The following is a 19,060-nucleotide window of genomic DNA, read 5'->3' as shown; positions in this document are numbered from 1 at the left end:
GGAGGAAAAGGATGGGCTGGTAACTGGGAGAAGATGATGAGTTTAATTTGGGTCTTGTTACCTTTGAGATGCCTATGGAACATGCGGTGAAAGTGTCCAGACAAAATTAGAAAGATATATCTGAAACTCAACAGGAAAATCTTGACTAAAGTTAAAGATTTGGGAGTTGGTAGAATAAAAGTGGTTATTAAACCCAAACCGTGATATTTTCCAGGAAGAAATGTTAGACAAAGGAAAGGAATTGAACAAGGTTGGAACTCTGTGGCATACCAACCTGAGGAAGTGGCATGGATGGCATCTCCATCCATGAGAGGTGAAAGACAAGCAAGGAGGGAGAGGAGGCCATGGCATCCCAAACCTAAGAGAATAGAGCATTTCAGGCAGGAGCAAACAAGCAGTTGTATTAAGTGCAGCAGAGAAATTCTGGAAGACAGAGACTATGACATCTATATGATATCTATGACTAAGGCAGAGACTAGACATCTATGGCATTTAGCACTTAAGAGGCCCTCCAAGATCTCAACAAGAGCACTTTTAATGGGTTGGTCCCAGGCAGAAGCCAGACTGTAGAGGGCAAAATGAGACTGAAATATAGATAGAATTGGCAGGTGGAGACCAATTTTTAGGTGAAAAGTGGGTGAGATGGCAAGGCAAGAGAAATCAGATGCTAGTAGACCAAAAGAAAAATCAAGGGTATTTTTTAAGATAGAAAATAGTTTAGACAATTTATACACTGAGGGCTAGGAAATCAAAGAAAATACTGTTAAACTGGTAAGGCAAAATATCTCAGGAGATAGGAAGGTACAAAATCAAGGACCCTGGTGAAGGGTTAACTTTGAGTAGCAGAAGCCTCCACATTTTCCAAGACCTGAAGGAGCTGTGTGTTGTGGATCTAGAGGGATTTACGAGGAACATGCATTAAATTTAAGAAAATGATACCTCATGCTATTGTATTTCTATGCAAAGTAGGAGGAAAGTTTATGTGGGAGTTTGAGGACAAATCTTCATTGAAGGCGAATGCTTAGAGTAATTGCTGAAGTTAAAAAGATAAATTGCTGATGAGAAAAAAAAAAAAAAAAAAAGGACCATCAGGATCAGGTTCTACTCCAGGAACACAGATCTTTCAGGACCCCTGCAAGGGTAACCAGCTAAAAGTCTTTACCAGGGATTTTAATGGTATGCAATGTAAGTGGCCAGGAGGAGGATCTTCTGGACCGCTGGCTCAATAATTCGTATTCGTTACAGGCACTCTTCCTCCACTCCTGTCAGTCCCCATCTTTGGTCCTAGAGAAAATAAAATGATTAACTAGTTCTGCTGACTTCCAGGTGATGCTGGAGAACATGAGTGTTTTGGCAGTGGTGTGCATACTTCTGTGATTTCCTGCAGGAACAATTGACCGCTCCCCTCGCCTCCGCAATGTAAGACTGGAGATAAAAGAGGCTGTTGTTTGTAGAACAGGTACAATAGAACAAGAGTACTACAGGGGAATTGGGATGGTAGTTCAAGTAAGCAACCAGTGAAGCCAGGTTAGACAAAGGAGGCAATAAAGAGGCCATTAGGCTAGAAATAAAGAAGCCGTTAGGCCGTTATGGGCTGGAAGTCTTTATTAGGTAGAAGAGCAAGTATAGCTGTGTCTGAAGGTGGGAGAGCTAAGGAAAAGAACGTGGCCAGAAAGTAGGATATTGGCAGTGGTTTGTTCGAGCCAGATCATACCAGCTTGTAAGAGATGTTGATTAAATAGTCAGGAATTTGGGGAGCTGGTTGTTAAATAGGTTGTCACTTGAAATTGGCCATGATGGGAGTATTTACACCACAGAAATTGGCAAATGCTACACATCAGAGCTTGTTTGCTTTATTTTTCTTCAGAGAGTCAGTTTACCAACACCCTAGATTGACATTTAGGATTTCTGAAGTGAGGTAATTTCAGGGATGACAATTTCCAGGTGTGGTCTAGGAGTCAGTATGTAAAGTAAAAATGAAGATGAGTATCTTTAACTAATGTAGCTAACATTTATGTGTGCTCTCTCTGAGTCAGGCATTATTCCAATCCCATGCCTTAAGCATGGTAAGCACTAGGTAAACACCTAGTGCTTACAACCACGTTATGAGGTAGGTGTTACTATTATCCCCTCTTTACCAGTGAGGAAACTGATGCAAAGCAAATTAGGTAACTGGCCCAGTGTTAAACGGCTGATAAATCATTCATCACTCATTTATTTTTTGCACACATATGTGTTGACAAACTATAGTAGGCCAGGCACTATTCTGGAGCTTGGAATACAGAAGCAATCAAAATAGAAATTAAAAATCTAGTGGGAAGAGAAATAAAGAATTCAACAAAGTATATGGTACATCAGATAGTAGAGAAGAATAAAACGGGAGAAGTAGAAGTGGAAGTGAGATTGGGTTTCGATATTAAGTTGAGTGGACAGGGAAGGTCTCACTGAAAAGAGGCATGTGAGTAAAGATGGGAAGAAGGTGAGGGAACAAACCAAGTGGGTACCAGGGGGAAAAGAACCCAGAGAGTAAAAACAGAAAGTGCCAGTGCCCTGAGGTGGGAGCACTTTATACCTGTAGGACAGCAAATTAAGTCTTTATGCTCAATGACTATATGCTTGTTTTTCCTAGATCAGTGCTAAGTCATGCCTATTATCTCTTCATAATTATTAATAATGACCCTTTTACTCTGCAGTAGGGATGATAAAATATAGCAGTCACCTTATCATTATGTCTAGAATGGAGTATGCAAGGCGAAGGACAGTAGGAGCTGAAGTCAGAGAGTGGATGGAGGCAGAAAGGGGATCAAATCTTAGAGGGAAATGGTTCTCAACCTTGGCTGCACATTATAATCATTCAATTTAGAGAGCTTTTAACAATCCCAGGTTCCAGACTGCACCCCACATGAATTAAAGCAGAATTTCTTGGGGTGGGACACATGCATCAATATTTATTAAAAGTTCCCTCATTTGAGTCCAGTATGCATCCAGGTTGGAAAACCACTGAGATAGGATCTTGTAGGCCACTGAAATGACTTTGAGTTTTCTCTGGGTAAGACAGAAAGCCATTGTAGGGTTTGGAGGAGAGGCACAACATAATCTGATTATGTTTTAAAAGGATTGCTCTGGTTGTTGTATTGAGAAGAGACTATAGTGAGGTACAGATGGATGCAGGGAAATCAGGAGGCTTTTGCAATAAGCCAGGTTAGGAGATGATGGTGGCTTAGATTAGGATAGTTGTGGTTGAGCTAATGGAAAATGGTAGATTCTGTGATGTATTTTGAACATAGAGCCAATGGGATTTGCTGGGGGTTTGGATAAAGCGTTTAAGCAAAAGAGAATATTCAAGGATGCCTGGCATCCACAAAACAAGGTCAAGAATAGGCAATAACTACTTCCTATAATCATTGTGACTTTATTGTAGTCAATAACTAATAGACCTAAAACTCCTAGATAATGTCTGGCACATATTAAGGTCTCCATAATGTTATCTATTATTATTATAATATATTTCAGAAGATGTCACTAAGAGTTTTTAAATTGTTTTTCTGTTACTTCTTGGTCTGTTTTTTCTAGTGGCTAAAAATATTTTTAATTTTCACCATTAAAAAAAATCTGGATATACCTCACAAATATGAGTATTTAAATAATACATATAAGTGCATATCAGCATTTCAAAAGCAATGTGTGTCATTTGAAGATTTTCCTTGAACAAATGCAAAGCAAATATTAATTTAAAAAATTAAAGGGATCTTTTAAATATTTATGTACTCAAATTATAAATCTAGTAAAGATGGCATTTTACCTTATGCTACTTATATATTAATAATGAGAGCTGTGTTTTATTAGCACACTTTTCTTGTAAATTGTGTTTTGTGTAGTTATGTTTGTGCTGGGGTATAAGAGCACAATTAAACCACATCACGTTCATTTTATATTCAATAGTGGAAAAAAAGTGAATTACATTTATCCACCAATATCTGTTTTTAAACCATAAAAGTCACAGTTGAATTACATCCCTTTAATTACATGTTTTTCAGAAGAAAATATGTGAAACTTCATGTCGATGAATGTTATTACTATCACGCCTGTGCCAGCTTAATGCCAAAGACTATTCTAAAAATAATGTGACAATAAACATCCAAATATATGAAAGCATAGTGTAGTTGGAACAAAGCATATAAATGGCTGAACTTTTTATGCTTAAATTAGGAGTTAGAGCATCAATTTACAATAGCCTTTAAACATTTTGGTACTGTAAATGTGTGTTGTGTCACTTGTAGCACCTGGTACCATGAAATTGTATTTTCTAATATTCTTATTCATTCTAGTTTTTCATACAAGGTTTTACACTGAAATTTTTTAATTGGTATGTAATTTATAACTATAGTGATATATAGAGAAGTTCCATGCATTTTCCTGCACTCCTCTGTAGTCGTTCCTAACCCCTCATTTGGACCATACAGGAGATTTTAGATTTACAAAACTAGATTTAGATTTAGATTTAGATTTAGATTTAGATTTTAGGTTTAGACTCAAAACTTGTGGTTCTCAACCATGGCTGGAAATCAGTTGCCATCCTACCGAGATTTTACAAAATACACATGCATACCCAAGCAGATATATTTTGCGAAAACTTTCCCAGTAATTCCGATGCACTCTAATGATGCTTCATCAGGATCTTGGCACTCTGTGACACCCTGCCCCAGATGCCAAACAAAAAAAGTTTAAATTTTCTTGACTTTATTTAAGTGCAGCACACAGTAGCTATTGTAGTTTATCTTTATATAAACCTAAGCAAAAAAAAAAGAAAAAATCAAATTCAGTAGAAAGCTTTGTAAGTTAAAGCTATATTATATATTCATGTTCACTTTAAGGTCTTAAAATATAATTTGAAATCCAACTGCCATGTTTCACAAATCCATATTCACTTTTCTTCCTAAATTTTTTAGGTGTATTAGAAATGACATTTTTAGTGTCCTAATGATTGAAATTTCTGATTCCACTCTTGGTGACCTCTCCCTTCTATAAATAAAAATATAACTGCCTAGCTTAAGTCCAAATCCATGATTCTACAAAAGAATAAAGCCTTGAAGGATTTAATAAATATTCTACGGGAAATTATAATAAGATTTTCAATTGGGGAGGCCACAAGAACCAAGACTTGAGTAAAAAGGAGATACTGACTCTTATTTGTTCAGTGGTTATTTTAAAACCAGAATGATTGAATGATCTGGTCTTTTCAAATCTATATATAACCTTAGCTGTTTCTTTTTCTAATTCAGGAACATTTTTAAAAGTCATAGCATGGTCAACTCACTGATTTAGAAACATATAAAAACTGAATTTTAACTTTAAGCTTAAGTTGTAGAAGTAATCCTCCAAGGACTGTTTTCTGCAAAGTCACTTATAAATCAATGGTTGAGAACTCAGAATGCATTTTCCCATAAATATTTCTTTTAGAGCTTCTGCTTAAGTCCCTAGGCAGAGCCATAAAAGCCTCTTTAACACAGACTACAGCTAAAGGATGTAACTTTCAATATGGAAGGGGGCCTGTAGTTTCCTTCAAAAAAAGAAAGAGTGTGTTTTCCTCCCCCTCTACATGCCTTGTCTTGGGCAAAAAAATTTTAAATGCCATTTTTCTGTGGCATCCACCCCTTTCTTCATATCCTCTTCCCAGGTCCTCAGATATTCAACTTTTATTGTTTTTAATTCCATGTGGTAACACACCTTCCCCAGGCTTCTCCTCTCATCCCCAGAGTAGGCCTTTTTCCACTTCATAGAATCACCTGTAACCTGGACCTTCACCCCACCCTAATCTAAGCTGCCATTCTCTCATTGCCACAGATCTCAGCTGGATATAAAGTTAGACTAATTCATACTAATATGTGATTCACAGATACTATTTTAATTCCCCTAGATGAGTTTGCATTTTTTACATGAACTTGTGAATCCAAATAAATTTTTTTTTCATTTTACTTTATTCTGGTAATTATACTTGACGTGAGATCTACTCTCTTGACAAATTTTTAAGTGTACAATATAGTATTGTTCGCTATAGGTACAGTGTTGTACAGCAGCTCTCTAGAGCTTATTCATCTTGCTTAACTAAAACTTTATGCCCATTGATGAGTAACTCCCCGTATCCCCCCTCCCCCGCAGCCCCTGGCAACCACCATGCCACCCTTTTATCTCTAGTCTCACATCCTATTCTGATTCAATTTTTTGGTGTTTAATTCACCCCTACAACATGTTATTTATTGTCTAATATGCTTTGCTTTTGCGGTTGCCTCTTCCAGGAATGCCCTTCTAGTCTTTTGCCACCTAAGATTTTCATGATAAGCATCACATCTTCTGGAGGTCCTTGCTGAAACCCCAAGTTCATTCTTTCAGCAAAGGTCATGTCTTTGTATTGAATACTATACTTTATTCTGTCTTTGAAGGTCTTTGAAGGATTTTAAGCAAATGATTGACAGGGTGAGATTTGTATTTTCAAAACATTGACTATATTTGTTTTTTAAAAAAAAACGTTGTGGGACTTCCCTGGCAGTCCAGTGGTAAAGAATCCGCCTTCCAATGCAGGGGACGCAGATGTGATCCCTGGTCAGGGAACTAAGATCCCACATGCCATGGGGCAACTGAGCCCGCGCGCCACAACTACTGAGCTCGCGAGCCTCAACTAGAGAGCCTGTGTGCCGCAAACTACAGAGCCCACATGCTGTGGAGCCCATGCACCACAACTACAGAGCCCATGCACCCTGGAGCCTGCGTGCCACAACTAGAGAAGAAAAAACCCGCACGCCACAACTAGAGAGAAGCCCGTGCGCTGCAACAAAGAGACCGTGAGCCGCAACTAAGACCTGACGCAGCCAAAAATAAATAAAATAAATAAATAGTAAATAAATCCTTACAAATAAAAAAAAAACGTTGTTAGACAATAATATGATGACTTCAGGACAACATAGCACATTTGCACTAAGCACAGACTAAGTACTTGAGCTCACCCTAGGATGAATGGACACTGAGAGGCTTAAAGTGTCTGTGGGGCACAACCCACAAGGTAGGGTTTTGAAAACCATCGTCCAGAGCTTTCATTACTGTGGAGACAATGTGACATGCCAGTAACTGCTCAGATCTGGGAGATGTTGTGCTCCAGGGCCTGAGAGGAGGTTGTGTGGAGCTCTGCAGTTGTCAGAAGTAGCAGATATTATTATGTGAAGCTTTCGGAAACCACCTTCCAATCAGGCTCACCCTCTCTGTCACTTAGAGGTTAAGCTCCATGTTTCTTAACAGTCGGTCTGAGAAAGCAAAGAAAAAGAAGAATGAAGACAAACTGAATTCCAGCTACTAAGCTCTGAGATGCAGTGTGTAAATATGCCACATTCGCTCTCTTTTATTTGAATCTGCCTTCCTGGGAAAAAACCGTATGTCATTAAAAAATTCACAGTTTCTTTTTGATTAATCTCTAGAAGGCAGCCCAAAGATATTAAATCTCAGCACTCTCACATTTTTCTCCTCCCCTCATAAACAATTCAATTCAACTTGAATTAATATTTACTGAGTGCTGACACAAGGCATGGCAGTATAGTGGATGCTGTGATAGAACGGCTACATAAAAGGAAGAAAACCAGCATCCCACCTTAAAAAAAAGAAAACATTCTTTTTTATACAAGGCAATAGGAATAATGTAGTAATAGCAACCAGTGCACTACAAGATAGTATCGAAGGTTATTTAATTCAGTCACTATCTATTAACCATCCACCATATTCAAGAAAACCAATATATCCTGAACTACACTTGAGGAGGCTTATGTTGACAAGGACTAGAAAAAGGAATATAGATTTTGTTTGAAGGAGAGAGTTGCATCACTTGTAGAGAAACAGATTTTTGCTATACCTCATGTATTAATAAGCGGGGTTATTCCTTTCAGCCAGTCATGGATAAATAGATCCTCATTTGTTGGTTTATGTGGATTGTTCTTTGTTTATTTTGGTTTAATGGTCTAAGAGCTCTTTCATACCTTGCTTTATTAAGCTAAATTACGCTGCCTAAACTAGCCCAGACTGGGTCATTATGGCACACTTGGGACCAACAATTTTCCAGGTAACTCCAATTAGTAATACAAGCTCTGGAATTAGACTACCTGGATTCAAATCCTGACTTCACTATCTACTAGGTTATTAAATCTGTTTCTCCTTAAGTTTGACCATCTATAAGATGTAGACAGTAACTACCCTTATAGCAGAGTTGTTTCAAGGATTAAATGAGATAATACCTCTAATGAGCTTATAACTGCGATTGGTGTATAGTGTTTAAGGAATGTTAGATATTTTTTCCCTATAAGACTGTGGCAACAATTGAGGTTTATGAGTTCCCAAAAGAATATACAACTATTTTGGGAGATTCTCTTTAATCAAGCACACATTTTATAAACAGCAGATAGATAGATAGATAGATAGATAGATAGATAGATAGATAGATAGATAGATAAATTGTCACAGGTTGGGTTCCCTGGGAAGCAGATTCTTAAAAGAATATTTGCATGAAGGAACTTTATTGGGGAGAACTCTTAGGGTCAACTCCCTTATTCCTATGGTCTCCGGAAATTTGGAAGCTGATAGTTCTTAGCTGAGCCCCTTTCTGGAAAATGGTTTTGGCTAGAAAAAGCCATCTCACCCAAAGCCATGACACCTTTACAGGGGTAGCCTGCCTCCAATAATTAATTGATGTGGGAATATAAGGGCCTAGACCCTTTTCCTCAATTTAGACCAACTCTGAAGAGTTACTCCAGATCCAGAACATTCCATGGGATATTCCAAGGCCTATGTTGTGAATGCACTACTATTTTTTAACTTCTGTTTCTGCCCAATCCTGTTTTCTTCTATGCCCCACAGATGTTCATCCTGAGAATGTGTAATCAAGGATCAACATTTAACAAAATCAATGAGTTTTACTGCTTCACCAAGTACATTCTTATATAAGACTATTTTTGTTCTTGTTGTTCATGTAGCAGAGAAGAATATGAGAATACTAGTATAGGTTAATTTGGTGCTATTACCTTGATTTGTGTTAAGACTCCTGAACTTTTACCCACCAGAGTTTTGTACCACTAGTGAAAATATCAACAAAGTGAAAAAAAGGCAGATGCGTGTCTTAGTTCTCTTATAAAAAATAGTTTTGACCTTATGGACCCATGAGAAAGGTCTTGGCCACGTGAATTATAAATAAATATACTACATTGCATAGACCCATCACAGAAAATGGAGAAAGTAGTTTATATTCTTTTCAAACACCAAAATCTCATTTTTTCATGGTGCCATGTGTCATTATTAGAACCATGATTGCTATGTTGCTGATATGAAAGCAATTAATTCACATCTCTTCAAATGTTGGTGATAAGGATAGTTAAAATAATTTTAAAATAACTTGCATAAAATAGAAAAAGAGGGAGCACTCCCAAACTCATTCTATAAGGCCAGCATTACCCTAATAACAAAGCCATCCAAGGACACTACAGGAGGTAAAACAAAAAAACAAACAAACAAAAAATCTACAGGCCAATATCCCTGATGAACATAGATGCAAAAATCCTCAACAAAAAATTATGAAACTGAACTCAACAGTATATCAAAAGGATGATACACATGATCAAGTGGGATTTACGCCTGGGATGCAAGGATGATCAACATCCACAATTCAATCAATGTGATACACCACATTAACAAAATGAAGGATAAAAATCATATGATCATCTCAATAGATGCAGAAAAAGCATTTGACAAAATTCTATATCATTTATTATTAAAAAAAAGCTAAACAAAATGAGACTAAAGGGAATGAACCTCAACATAATAAAGGTCATATATGACAAACCCACAGCTAACATCATACTCAAGAGTGAAAAGCTGAAAGCTTTTCCTCTAAGATCAGGAACAAGACAAGGATGCCCACTCTTGCCACTTTTATTCAACATAGTATTAGAGTCCTAGCCAGAGCAATTAGGCAAGAAATAAAAAAAGTAAAAGGCATCCAAATTGGAAGGAAAAAAAAAAACTGTCTGTATTTGCAGATAACATGATATTATATATACCAAACCCTAAAGACTCCACCAAAGAAAAACTTTTAGAACTAATAAATGAATTCAGTAAAGTTGCAGGATACAAACTCAATATACAGAAATCAGTTTCATCTCTATACACTAACAATGACTATCAGAAAGAGAAATGAAGAAAACCCATTTACAGTTTTATCAAAAAAGAAGAAAATACTTAGAAATAAATTTACCCAAGGAGGTGAAAGATCTTACACTGAAAACTGTAAACAGACCCCAAATAGCCAATGCAGTCCTCAGAAAGAAGAACAAACCTGGAAGCATCACACTCCTGATTTTAACCTATTTACAGAGCTATAGTAATCAAACAGTATGGTATTGACATAAAAATAAACACATAGATCAATGGAACAGAATAGAGAGCCCAGAAATAAACCCATGCACATATGGGTTTCTCTCATGAAATGGGAGAAAACATTGGCAAACCGTATATCCAATAAGGGGTTAATATCCAAAATATACAAGGAATTTATACAACTCAATAACAAAAAAACAAATAATCCAATTTTTAAATGGGCAAAGGACCTAAATAGACATTTTTCCAAAGAAGACATACAAATGGCCAACAGGTAGATGAAAAGATGCTCAGCGTCACTAATCATAAGGGAAATGCAAATCAAAACCACAATGAGGGCTTCCCTGGTGGCGCAGTGGTTGAGAATCTGCCTGCCAATGCAGGGGACACGGGTTCGAGCCCTGGTCTGGGAAGATCCCACATACCGGGGAGCAACTGGGCCCGTGAGCCACAACTACTGAGCCTGTGCGTCTGGAGCCTGTGCTCCGCAACAAGAGAGGCCCGCACACCGCGATGAAGAGTGACCCCCGCTTGCCGCAACTAGAGAAAGCCCTCGCACAGAAATGAAGACCCAACACAGCTAAAATAAATAAATAAAATTAAAAAAAAAAAAAAAAAAAAAACACAATGAAATATCACCTCACACCTGTAAGGATGTCTGTTATCTAAAAGACAAGAGTAAAAATGCTGGCAAGGTTGTGGAGAAAAGGGAACCCTTGTACAACGTAGGTTGGAATGTAAACTGGTACTACCATTATGAAAAACAGTATGGAGATTCCTCAAGAAATTATAAATTATAAATAGAACTATCATATAATCCAGCAATCTCACTTCTGGATATATATCCAAAGGAAACTAAACTATTATCTTGAAGAGATATCTACTCCCATGTTCACTGCAACATTATTCACAACAGCCAAGGTATGAAAACAACCTAAGTGTCTGTTGGTGATTGGATTACGAAAATTTGGAATATATATAATGAAATATTATTCAGCCTTAAAAAAATAAGAAAGCCCTGCCATTTAGCACAATGTGGATGAGCCTGGGGGACATTATGCTGAGTGAAATAAGTCAGAGAAAGATAAATACTGCATGGTATCATTTACATGTGGAATCAAAAAAAAAGTTGAACTCATAGAAACAGAGAGTAGAAAACTGGTTGCCAGCAGGCGGGGTTGGGGGGGGTAGTTGGGAAAATAGGCAAAGGTTTGTAAAAAGGGTACAAACTATCAGTTATATGATGAATAAGTTCTGAGGATATAGTGTATAACATGGTGACTATAGTTCCTAACACTGAATTGTATGATTGAAATTTGCTAAGAGAGTAGAACTTAAAAGTTCTCACACACACTCACACACACAAAACAGTGTAACAAAAAAAGAAATATATATATATATATCTTGCATAATAACCAAAAAGTGGAAGTAACTCTAATGTCTGTCACTGATGAATAGATAAACAAAATTAATAAAATATTTTTCTTCATTAAAAATACTAAAATACTGATACATGCTACAACATGAATGAACCTTGAAACATTATACTAAGTGAAAGAAGACAGTCAAAAAAGACCACACATTGTATAATTCCATTTATATGAAATACCTAAAATAGGCAAGAGATAGAGATAGAAAGTTGATTAGTAGTTGATAGAAAGTTGATTAGTAGTTGCCTATGAATGGTGGAGGGAGTTGGGGGAGATGGGGAGTAACTGCTAGTTAATGTAGGGTTTTGGGGGGGAATGATGAAAAAGTTCTAAAATTGATTATGGTGATGGTTACACAACTCTGTGAATACACTAAAAATGATTACATTGTATACTTTAAAAGCATAAATTATATGGTATGTGAATTATATCTCAATAAAGCTGTTAAGAAAAAACTTGGAGCAAAATTTTAGCAAATCAGAGCCAACATTGTAAAAAGGAATTATACCTCACAACCAAGTGGGATTTACCTCAATATGCAAGACCGGTTTAACTTTCCAAAATCAATTGTTACCCATCATATCAAATGGCTAAAAAAGAAAAATCACATGATCATAGCAATAGGTGAAAAAAAGCATTTGACACAATCCAATGCCAACTCCTGATAAAAACTCTCAGTAAAGTAGGAATAGAGAAGAATGTCCTAAACTTGATAAAGACTGTGTAACAAAAAACCTACAGCTAACATCATACTCATGGTGAAAAACTTAAAGCTGTCCCACTAAGATCAGGAACAAGCAAGGATGTACACTCTCATTACTTCTTTTCAATATCATACTGGAAGTACTACCTAATGCAGTAAGACAAGAAGTTGGGGGAGGAGGGGTTGGAATATAGTCTCTATTTGCAGATGACATGTCATCTATGTAGAAAATCTGAAAGAATTGACAAAAACTCCTAGACTAATAAGCAATTATAACAAGGTTGTAGGATACAAGGTTAATATACAAAAGTCATTTACTTTCTTACATACCGGTAACGAGCAAGTGGAATTTGAGATTAAAAACAATACCATTTACATTAGCACCTCACAAATGAAATACTTAGGTGTAAATCTAACAAAGTATGTCTAAGATCTAAATGAGGAAAACTACAAAACTGTTATGAAATCAAAGAACTAAATAAATGGAGAAATATTGCATGTTCGTGGATAGGAAGATTCAATATTATTAAGATGTAGTTCTTCCCAAGTTGATCTACAGTTTCAATAAAATCCCAATCAAAATCCCAGTAAGTTATTTTATGATATTAACCAACTGATTCTAAAGTTTAGAGACAGAAGACCCAGAATGGCTAACATAGTACTGAAGAAGATCAAAGTTGGGGACTGACACAACTCAACTTCAAGACTTATTATAAAGCTATAGTAATCAAGACAGTGTGGTACAGGTGAAAGAATAGACAGATGGATCAATAGAACAGAATAGAGAGACTACGATGAACATAGTCAACTGGTCTTTGACATAGGAGCAAAAGTAATACCATGGAGAAAAAAATAGTCTTTTCAACAAATGGCACTGGAACAGCTGGACATCCACATGCAAAAAAAAAAAAAAATGAATCTAGACACAGAACCTTACACCCTTCACAAAAATTAACTCAAAATAAATCACAAATCTAAATGTGAATCACAAAATCATTAAACTACTAGAAGATAACATAGGAGAAAACCTAGACAACATTGGATATGGCAATGACTTTTTAGATACAACACCAAAGACACAATGCAAGAAAGGAATAATTGATAAGCTGGACTTCATTAAAATTTCAAACTTCTATTCTGTAAAAGATAATGTCAAGAGAATGAGGAGCCACAGACTGGGGAAACTATTTTCAAAAGGCACAGCTGATAAAGGATTGTTATCCAAAATATACAAAAACTATTAAAAATCAACAACCCAATTAAAAAATGGGTCAAACTGCTAGGTATAAAATAAATACGTTACAAGGGTATAATGTACAGCACAGGAAACATAGTCAATATTTATAACAACTTTGTATGTGTAATCTATAAAAATATTGAATTACTACATTGTATACCTGAAACTAATATAATATTTTAAATCAACCATACTTCAGTTTTTTTAGAAGCAAGCTAAAAGGAAATAAAAGACAATAGAAAGAAAAAGAAAAGGCCAAACACCTTAACAGAAACCTCACAATAGAAGATATACAGTTAGCAAATAAGGACATGAAGATTCTCCACGTCCTATGTCATCAGGGAAATGAAAATTGAAATGAGATACCACTGTGCTCTTATCAGAATGGCCAAAATCAGTAACACTGACAACACCAAATGTTGGGGAGGATGTGGAGCAACAGGAACTCTCCTTCATTGCTGGTGGGAATGCAAAATGGTACAGCCACATTGGAAGACAGTTAGGCAGTTTCTTACAAAAACTAAACATACTCTTTCCATATGATCCAGCTATTGCTTGCCCTCCTTGATATTTAGCCAAAGGAGTCAAAAACTTATGTCCACATAAAAGCCTGCAGCTATATAAACTGCTATAAACAGTCTATAAACAGAGATGTTTACAGCAGCTTTATTTATAATTGCCAAAACTTAGAAGCAACCAAGATGTCCTTCAGTAAGTATATGGGTAAATAAACTGTACATAAAGACAATGGAATATTATTCACCACTAAAAATAATGAGCTCTCAAGCCATGAAAAGACATAGAGGAATCTTAAATGCATATAACTAAGTGAAAGAAGCCAATCTAAAAAGGCTGCATACTGCTTCCAACCATATGGCATTCTGGAAAAGACAAAACTATGAGACCATGAAAACATAAGTGGTTGCCAGGGGAGGGGGGTGGCAGGGGTGATAAATAGGTGGAACACAGAGGCATTTTAGAGTAGTGAAAATACTATGTTATTGATATACGGTGCTATACATAAACAGTATGTGATAACGTAATGGTGAGTACATGTTATTATACATTTGTCCAAACCCATAAAATGTACAACACCAAGAATGAATCCTAATGTTCAAACCATGGACTTCAGGCGATTATGATTTGTCATTGCAGATTCACCAATTGTAACAAATGTACCATTCCAGTGAAGGATGTTGATAATCGTGTGGGGAGGCTATGCATGTGTGGGGGGCAGAAGGTATATGGGAAATCTCTGTACCTTCCTCTTAATTTTGCTTTGAACCTAAGTGTTCAAAGCAAAGTGTTCCAAAAAATAGTCTTTTTTTTTAAAGAAATAACTTGGTGCTTTGTGCCACCCTCAGAACAAGATAGGAAGTTAAATTTCAACCTGGTGTTAAGTAACTATTTCTCTTTATAACGTAGGAGTTTCTGTTGCCAACTGATTTTTCAGGAAAGTGAGTGGAGAATTTTCTGATTAATATTAAAATGACAAAAACTACATATGATTATAAGTTTTTATTAAATAATGACTATTATTAAAATAAATGATGGGCTGTGCTATGTGTTTTGTATGTGATTCTCACTACAATTCTGAGTTAGGTTATACTATTCTCATTGTACAGATAAGGAAACTGAGGCACTCTTTAGCGTTCAGATCGTCCATTAACATTTCCTACTATACAGAAATTCTGCCTTGACAAGAACTGTGATACCAGACAACTTCACTTACTAATACGTAGAAGAACCATCTCTTTAAAATTAGTGTAATCCTTTCTAGTCCAAAAGAATTTATGCTTTCAAAGGCTTTGAGATTCCTAATAGAGGAGAGGTAGGTAGGGTACATGACAGAAGAGGCAGATTTCATCTAATTGTGCACTGTCTAAGAAGATGGATGGGAAACATAAAGAGCTAATAACACCAAAGATTTTCTTTGCTAGGTTATCTTTTATACATTAATTATACAGAAGAGCCTGCTTAAATGGATACTCTTGCTGTAGAATGTTTCTTTTAAGAGAGTGTTATTTTCCTTACTCTGCACTTGAGTTGGGAGATATTATCAGAGAGCTATCAGGGACGTATGTTGATAAAGTAAGATGAAGTTTATTCCGTTTGTAATATAAATTTATTTATTTAACTGACTGATGAATCATCATTGTATAGGAGACCATGTCACTGTGATATGGTCAAATCATCACTGTGTTTAAGCTACTCTATAGTTTTAAATCATATATCCATGAAAACTGCTTTAACTTTGCAAATTTTGAGATACTCTTATGTATGCCTCTATCACACTGTATAAGGTAATATAGTCCTCTAGTCTCTTAATAGATATTCATTTTTAATATCATTCATAAGTAAATGTTACCTGATGTTTAAAACCAACTTGATAATCTCATGTTTCTCAATAACCCCATTAATGACAACAATCTCCAAATAACTAAGTAGAACAATATGCATTATTTTTCAAACTTAAATTATTTTTATATTCATTTTCCCTACATTTGTACTGTTATACTACTTGTATCTGGTCTTATTGGTGCACACATCTTGTATGAATGACAACTGGATTTTTTTTTACTTTTTAAAAAAATATATTATTTTTATTTAGAAAACAAATTTGTGGTTACCAATGGGGAGAGTGTAGGGGCGAGGGACAAATTAAGGGTATGGGATTAATATATACAGATTACTATTTATAAAATAGATAAGCAACAAGGATATACTGTATACCCATCATCTTGTAATAACCTATACTGGAGTATAATTTGCAAAAATACTAAATCACTATGCTGTACACCTGAAACTAACACAATATTGTAAATCAATTATACTTCAGTTAAAAATATTTTTTTAAATCAAGGTGAGAGGCATAAATAGTCAAGGGATTGATTACTACATACCAGTGCTGTGCTTGGCTTGTTATTCATATTTCTTTTAATTTTCCCACTGGGAACTACAACAAAATAGTCCTGGTTTCAGTCAATTGCCAACACCTTTCTTTATATTTGCTCTATATTGTTTTCCCTGGGTATCCGCGGGGGATTGGTTCCAAGACCTGCCTCAGATACAAAAACACGCAGATGCTCAAGTTCCATAGCCAGCCCTGTGTATCCGTGGATTCTGCATCCTCGGATACAACCAACCCAGGACTGTAAACATAGTACTGTACACTATCCGCCGGCTGGTGGAACCCTCAGATGAGGAAGGCCAACTGTGTATTTATTGAAAAAACTCCAGGTATAAGTGGACCTTCACAATTCAAACCCGTGTTGTTTCAGAGTCAACTGTATAAGGAAAGATTGGGAAAATCTAGTTATTTTCTGTTTGCATGTGGGTTTTTTTTTTTCCATTCTCCTGCAACTTTCCTAAACTCGTTTATGCGATCAATTTTTCTTTTTCGTTGATCATTTTTCACCATACTTCCAGCAATCACACAGCCTTCATCACATCCTAGGTTTTACTGCCTTGGGAGCTCACTACTACGGAAAGTAGGAAAGTGAATTCTTTTTTCTTGGAAGTCTTTGCTACTATCTTACTCGATTTTAGTTCCCTTTTGTTACTTAAATTTTTTGAAATCATTTTTTCTGGAAGTTAATTTGGTTGATTCTCTTCTCTCCTTTCTTTTCCCTCCTTCATCACTTCAAGCTAGATTTTCCTTTCCTTTAAATCTCCAACAAATTTTTATCTTTTGTTATGAACACAGTCGATGATCAATAAACTTGATACTTACCTTCACTGGATCCAGTAAAGTAAATTCAAGAATTTCATTTAATACACCACACACACCTACACAAACAGGCACACATGCATGCATGCATGCATGCGCACGCACTACAATAAAATAAATCAATGTAAATACCCGTGATTCTCTTTCAGAAACATGATGGCCACTTCACAGTCATCCAGTTGGTTGGTATGCTCCGAGGCATTGCGTCAGGAATGAAGTACCTTTCTGATATGGGTTATGTTCACCGAGATCTAGCAGCTAGGAATATATTGGTCAACAGCAACTTAGTATGCAAAGTTTCTGATTTTGGTCTCTCCCGAGTGCTGGAAGATGATCCAGAAGCTGCTTATACAACAACTGTAAGTTTATACATCCTTTTCCAATATAGATTGTTTACTTTTATTACTTTTAATGTTATTAGAGTAATTCTGGTTTTGTTTTCTAATTTTCTGCTCTCATTTGTCATTTTCCCAATTGAACATCGTTATCTAATTGAGAAGTATTTGTTTTATCTGAGTGCCTGGTTTAAAAAAGAATTGACACTTAACCGTTTCCTTTCTTTCCACTCTGTGGGGACTTTAACATCATGCTTGAGATCCGTGTCATTACTGCCCTCACAAAAAAATCTGCCTTTGCCTGAGTGTTTTTGATGCTTCAATAATTATCTCCTTTAAATGGAGTTCTGTGCAGGCCAATGGTGCAATCAGTTAAGTCAGTGATGGTGAAGAACCAGTGGTTAGGAAATGAAAATTTTTTTCTCCTAGCAAATGTTATGGAACGTCTGATCATACTTAAAAATGAACAATGTAGGTTTCTCTGGAGATATATAAATACACTCTCACCTTCTTTTGAATGGGACTTGGGGGAAATGTGAGCAGGAGTAGAAGGCTAACACTTGAGACCCAAACTATCATCTGTCAATAATATGATCTCAGCTTAACTCATGAACCAATTCATTCCACTGATCTCTTTGGTTATTGTTTCAAGGAGTTAAGTCTCAAGCTGTCAAAAAGCTAATAATTTGTAAAATTATACTAGTCTGTTATTTTTAAAACAGAACCCTCACCATTGACTCATTTCAGCTTCCATGAAAAATGAGTCAGTAAAACTATTCAAGATGTTTTTATTCTCTTCTCTTACTCTGACATTACACATTATTTTTAAAGAGGCAAATCTTTTATTTAGTTATCTTTTATTTCATTTTCTATGAGATGTTTTTTGAAACCTCACTGTATTCAACTGCTCTAGAATGGATACAAGTTTAATATTATGAATAAAACATGTTATACCCTTACTATGTTTGCTTTGTAAAAATCCTCTACATTAATGTATTGATGAGATTTTCACTAATTTCTCCAACAATGAAATAGTTCTAAGGAGAGTAAATTAATCTGAGTCTGATATATAAGGTAGAAGTATCTACTGATCTTCTAATTTGATCAAAAAGCTTCATAAAAATAAAATTCTATCAAGTCTGAAAATAAATAGTTCATTTTAGAAAAAGCGGTATTTTCAAATCCATTTTCTAACTGGAAAATGTCATAATTATTTTCTTT

At 35.8% G+C, this 19,060-nt stretch overlaps 1 protein-coding gene across 2 annotated transcripts in view; it reads left to right on the top strand.

The window, feature by feature from the left end:
* Positions 1–19,060, top strand: part of EPHA6 (EPH receptor A6) — an 839,145-nt gene that overhangs the window by 713,093 nt on the left and 106,992 nt on the right. For both annotated transcript variants that reach the window (XM_068545596.1, XM_068545595.1), the window contains one exon: positions 17,654–17,863. In XM_068545596.1, coding sequence (XP_068401697.1) covers positions 17,654–17,863 — 210 coding nt within the window. The remainder of the gene's footprint in view (positions 1–17,653; positions 17,864–19,060) is intronic.

This window comes from Eschrichtius robustus, chromosome 6, assembly GCF_028021215.1.
Source record: "Eschrichtius robustus isolate mEscRob2 chromosome 6, mEscRob2.pri, whole genome shotgun sequence".
Taxonomy (NCBI): domain Eukaryota; kingdom Metazoa; phylum Chordata; class Mammalia; order Artiodactyla; family Eschrichtiidae; genus Eschrichtius; species Eschrichtius robustus.
The sequence above is the reverse complement of the archived record's forward strand: the minus strand, read 5'-3'. Positions and strand labels throughout refer to the sequence as shown.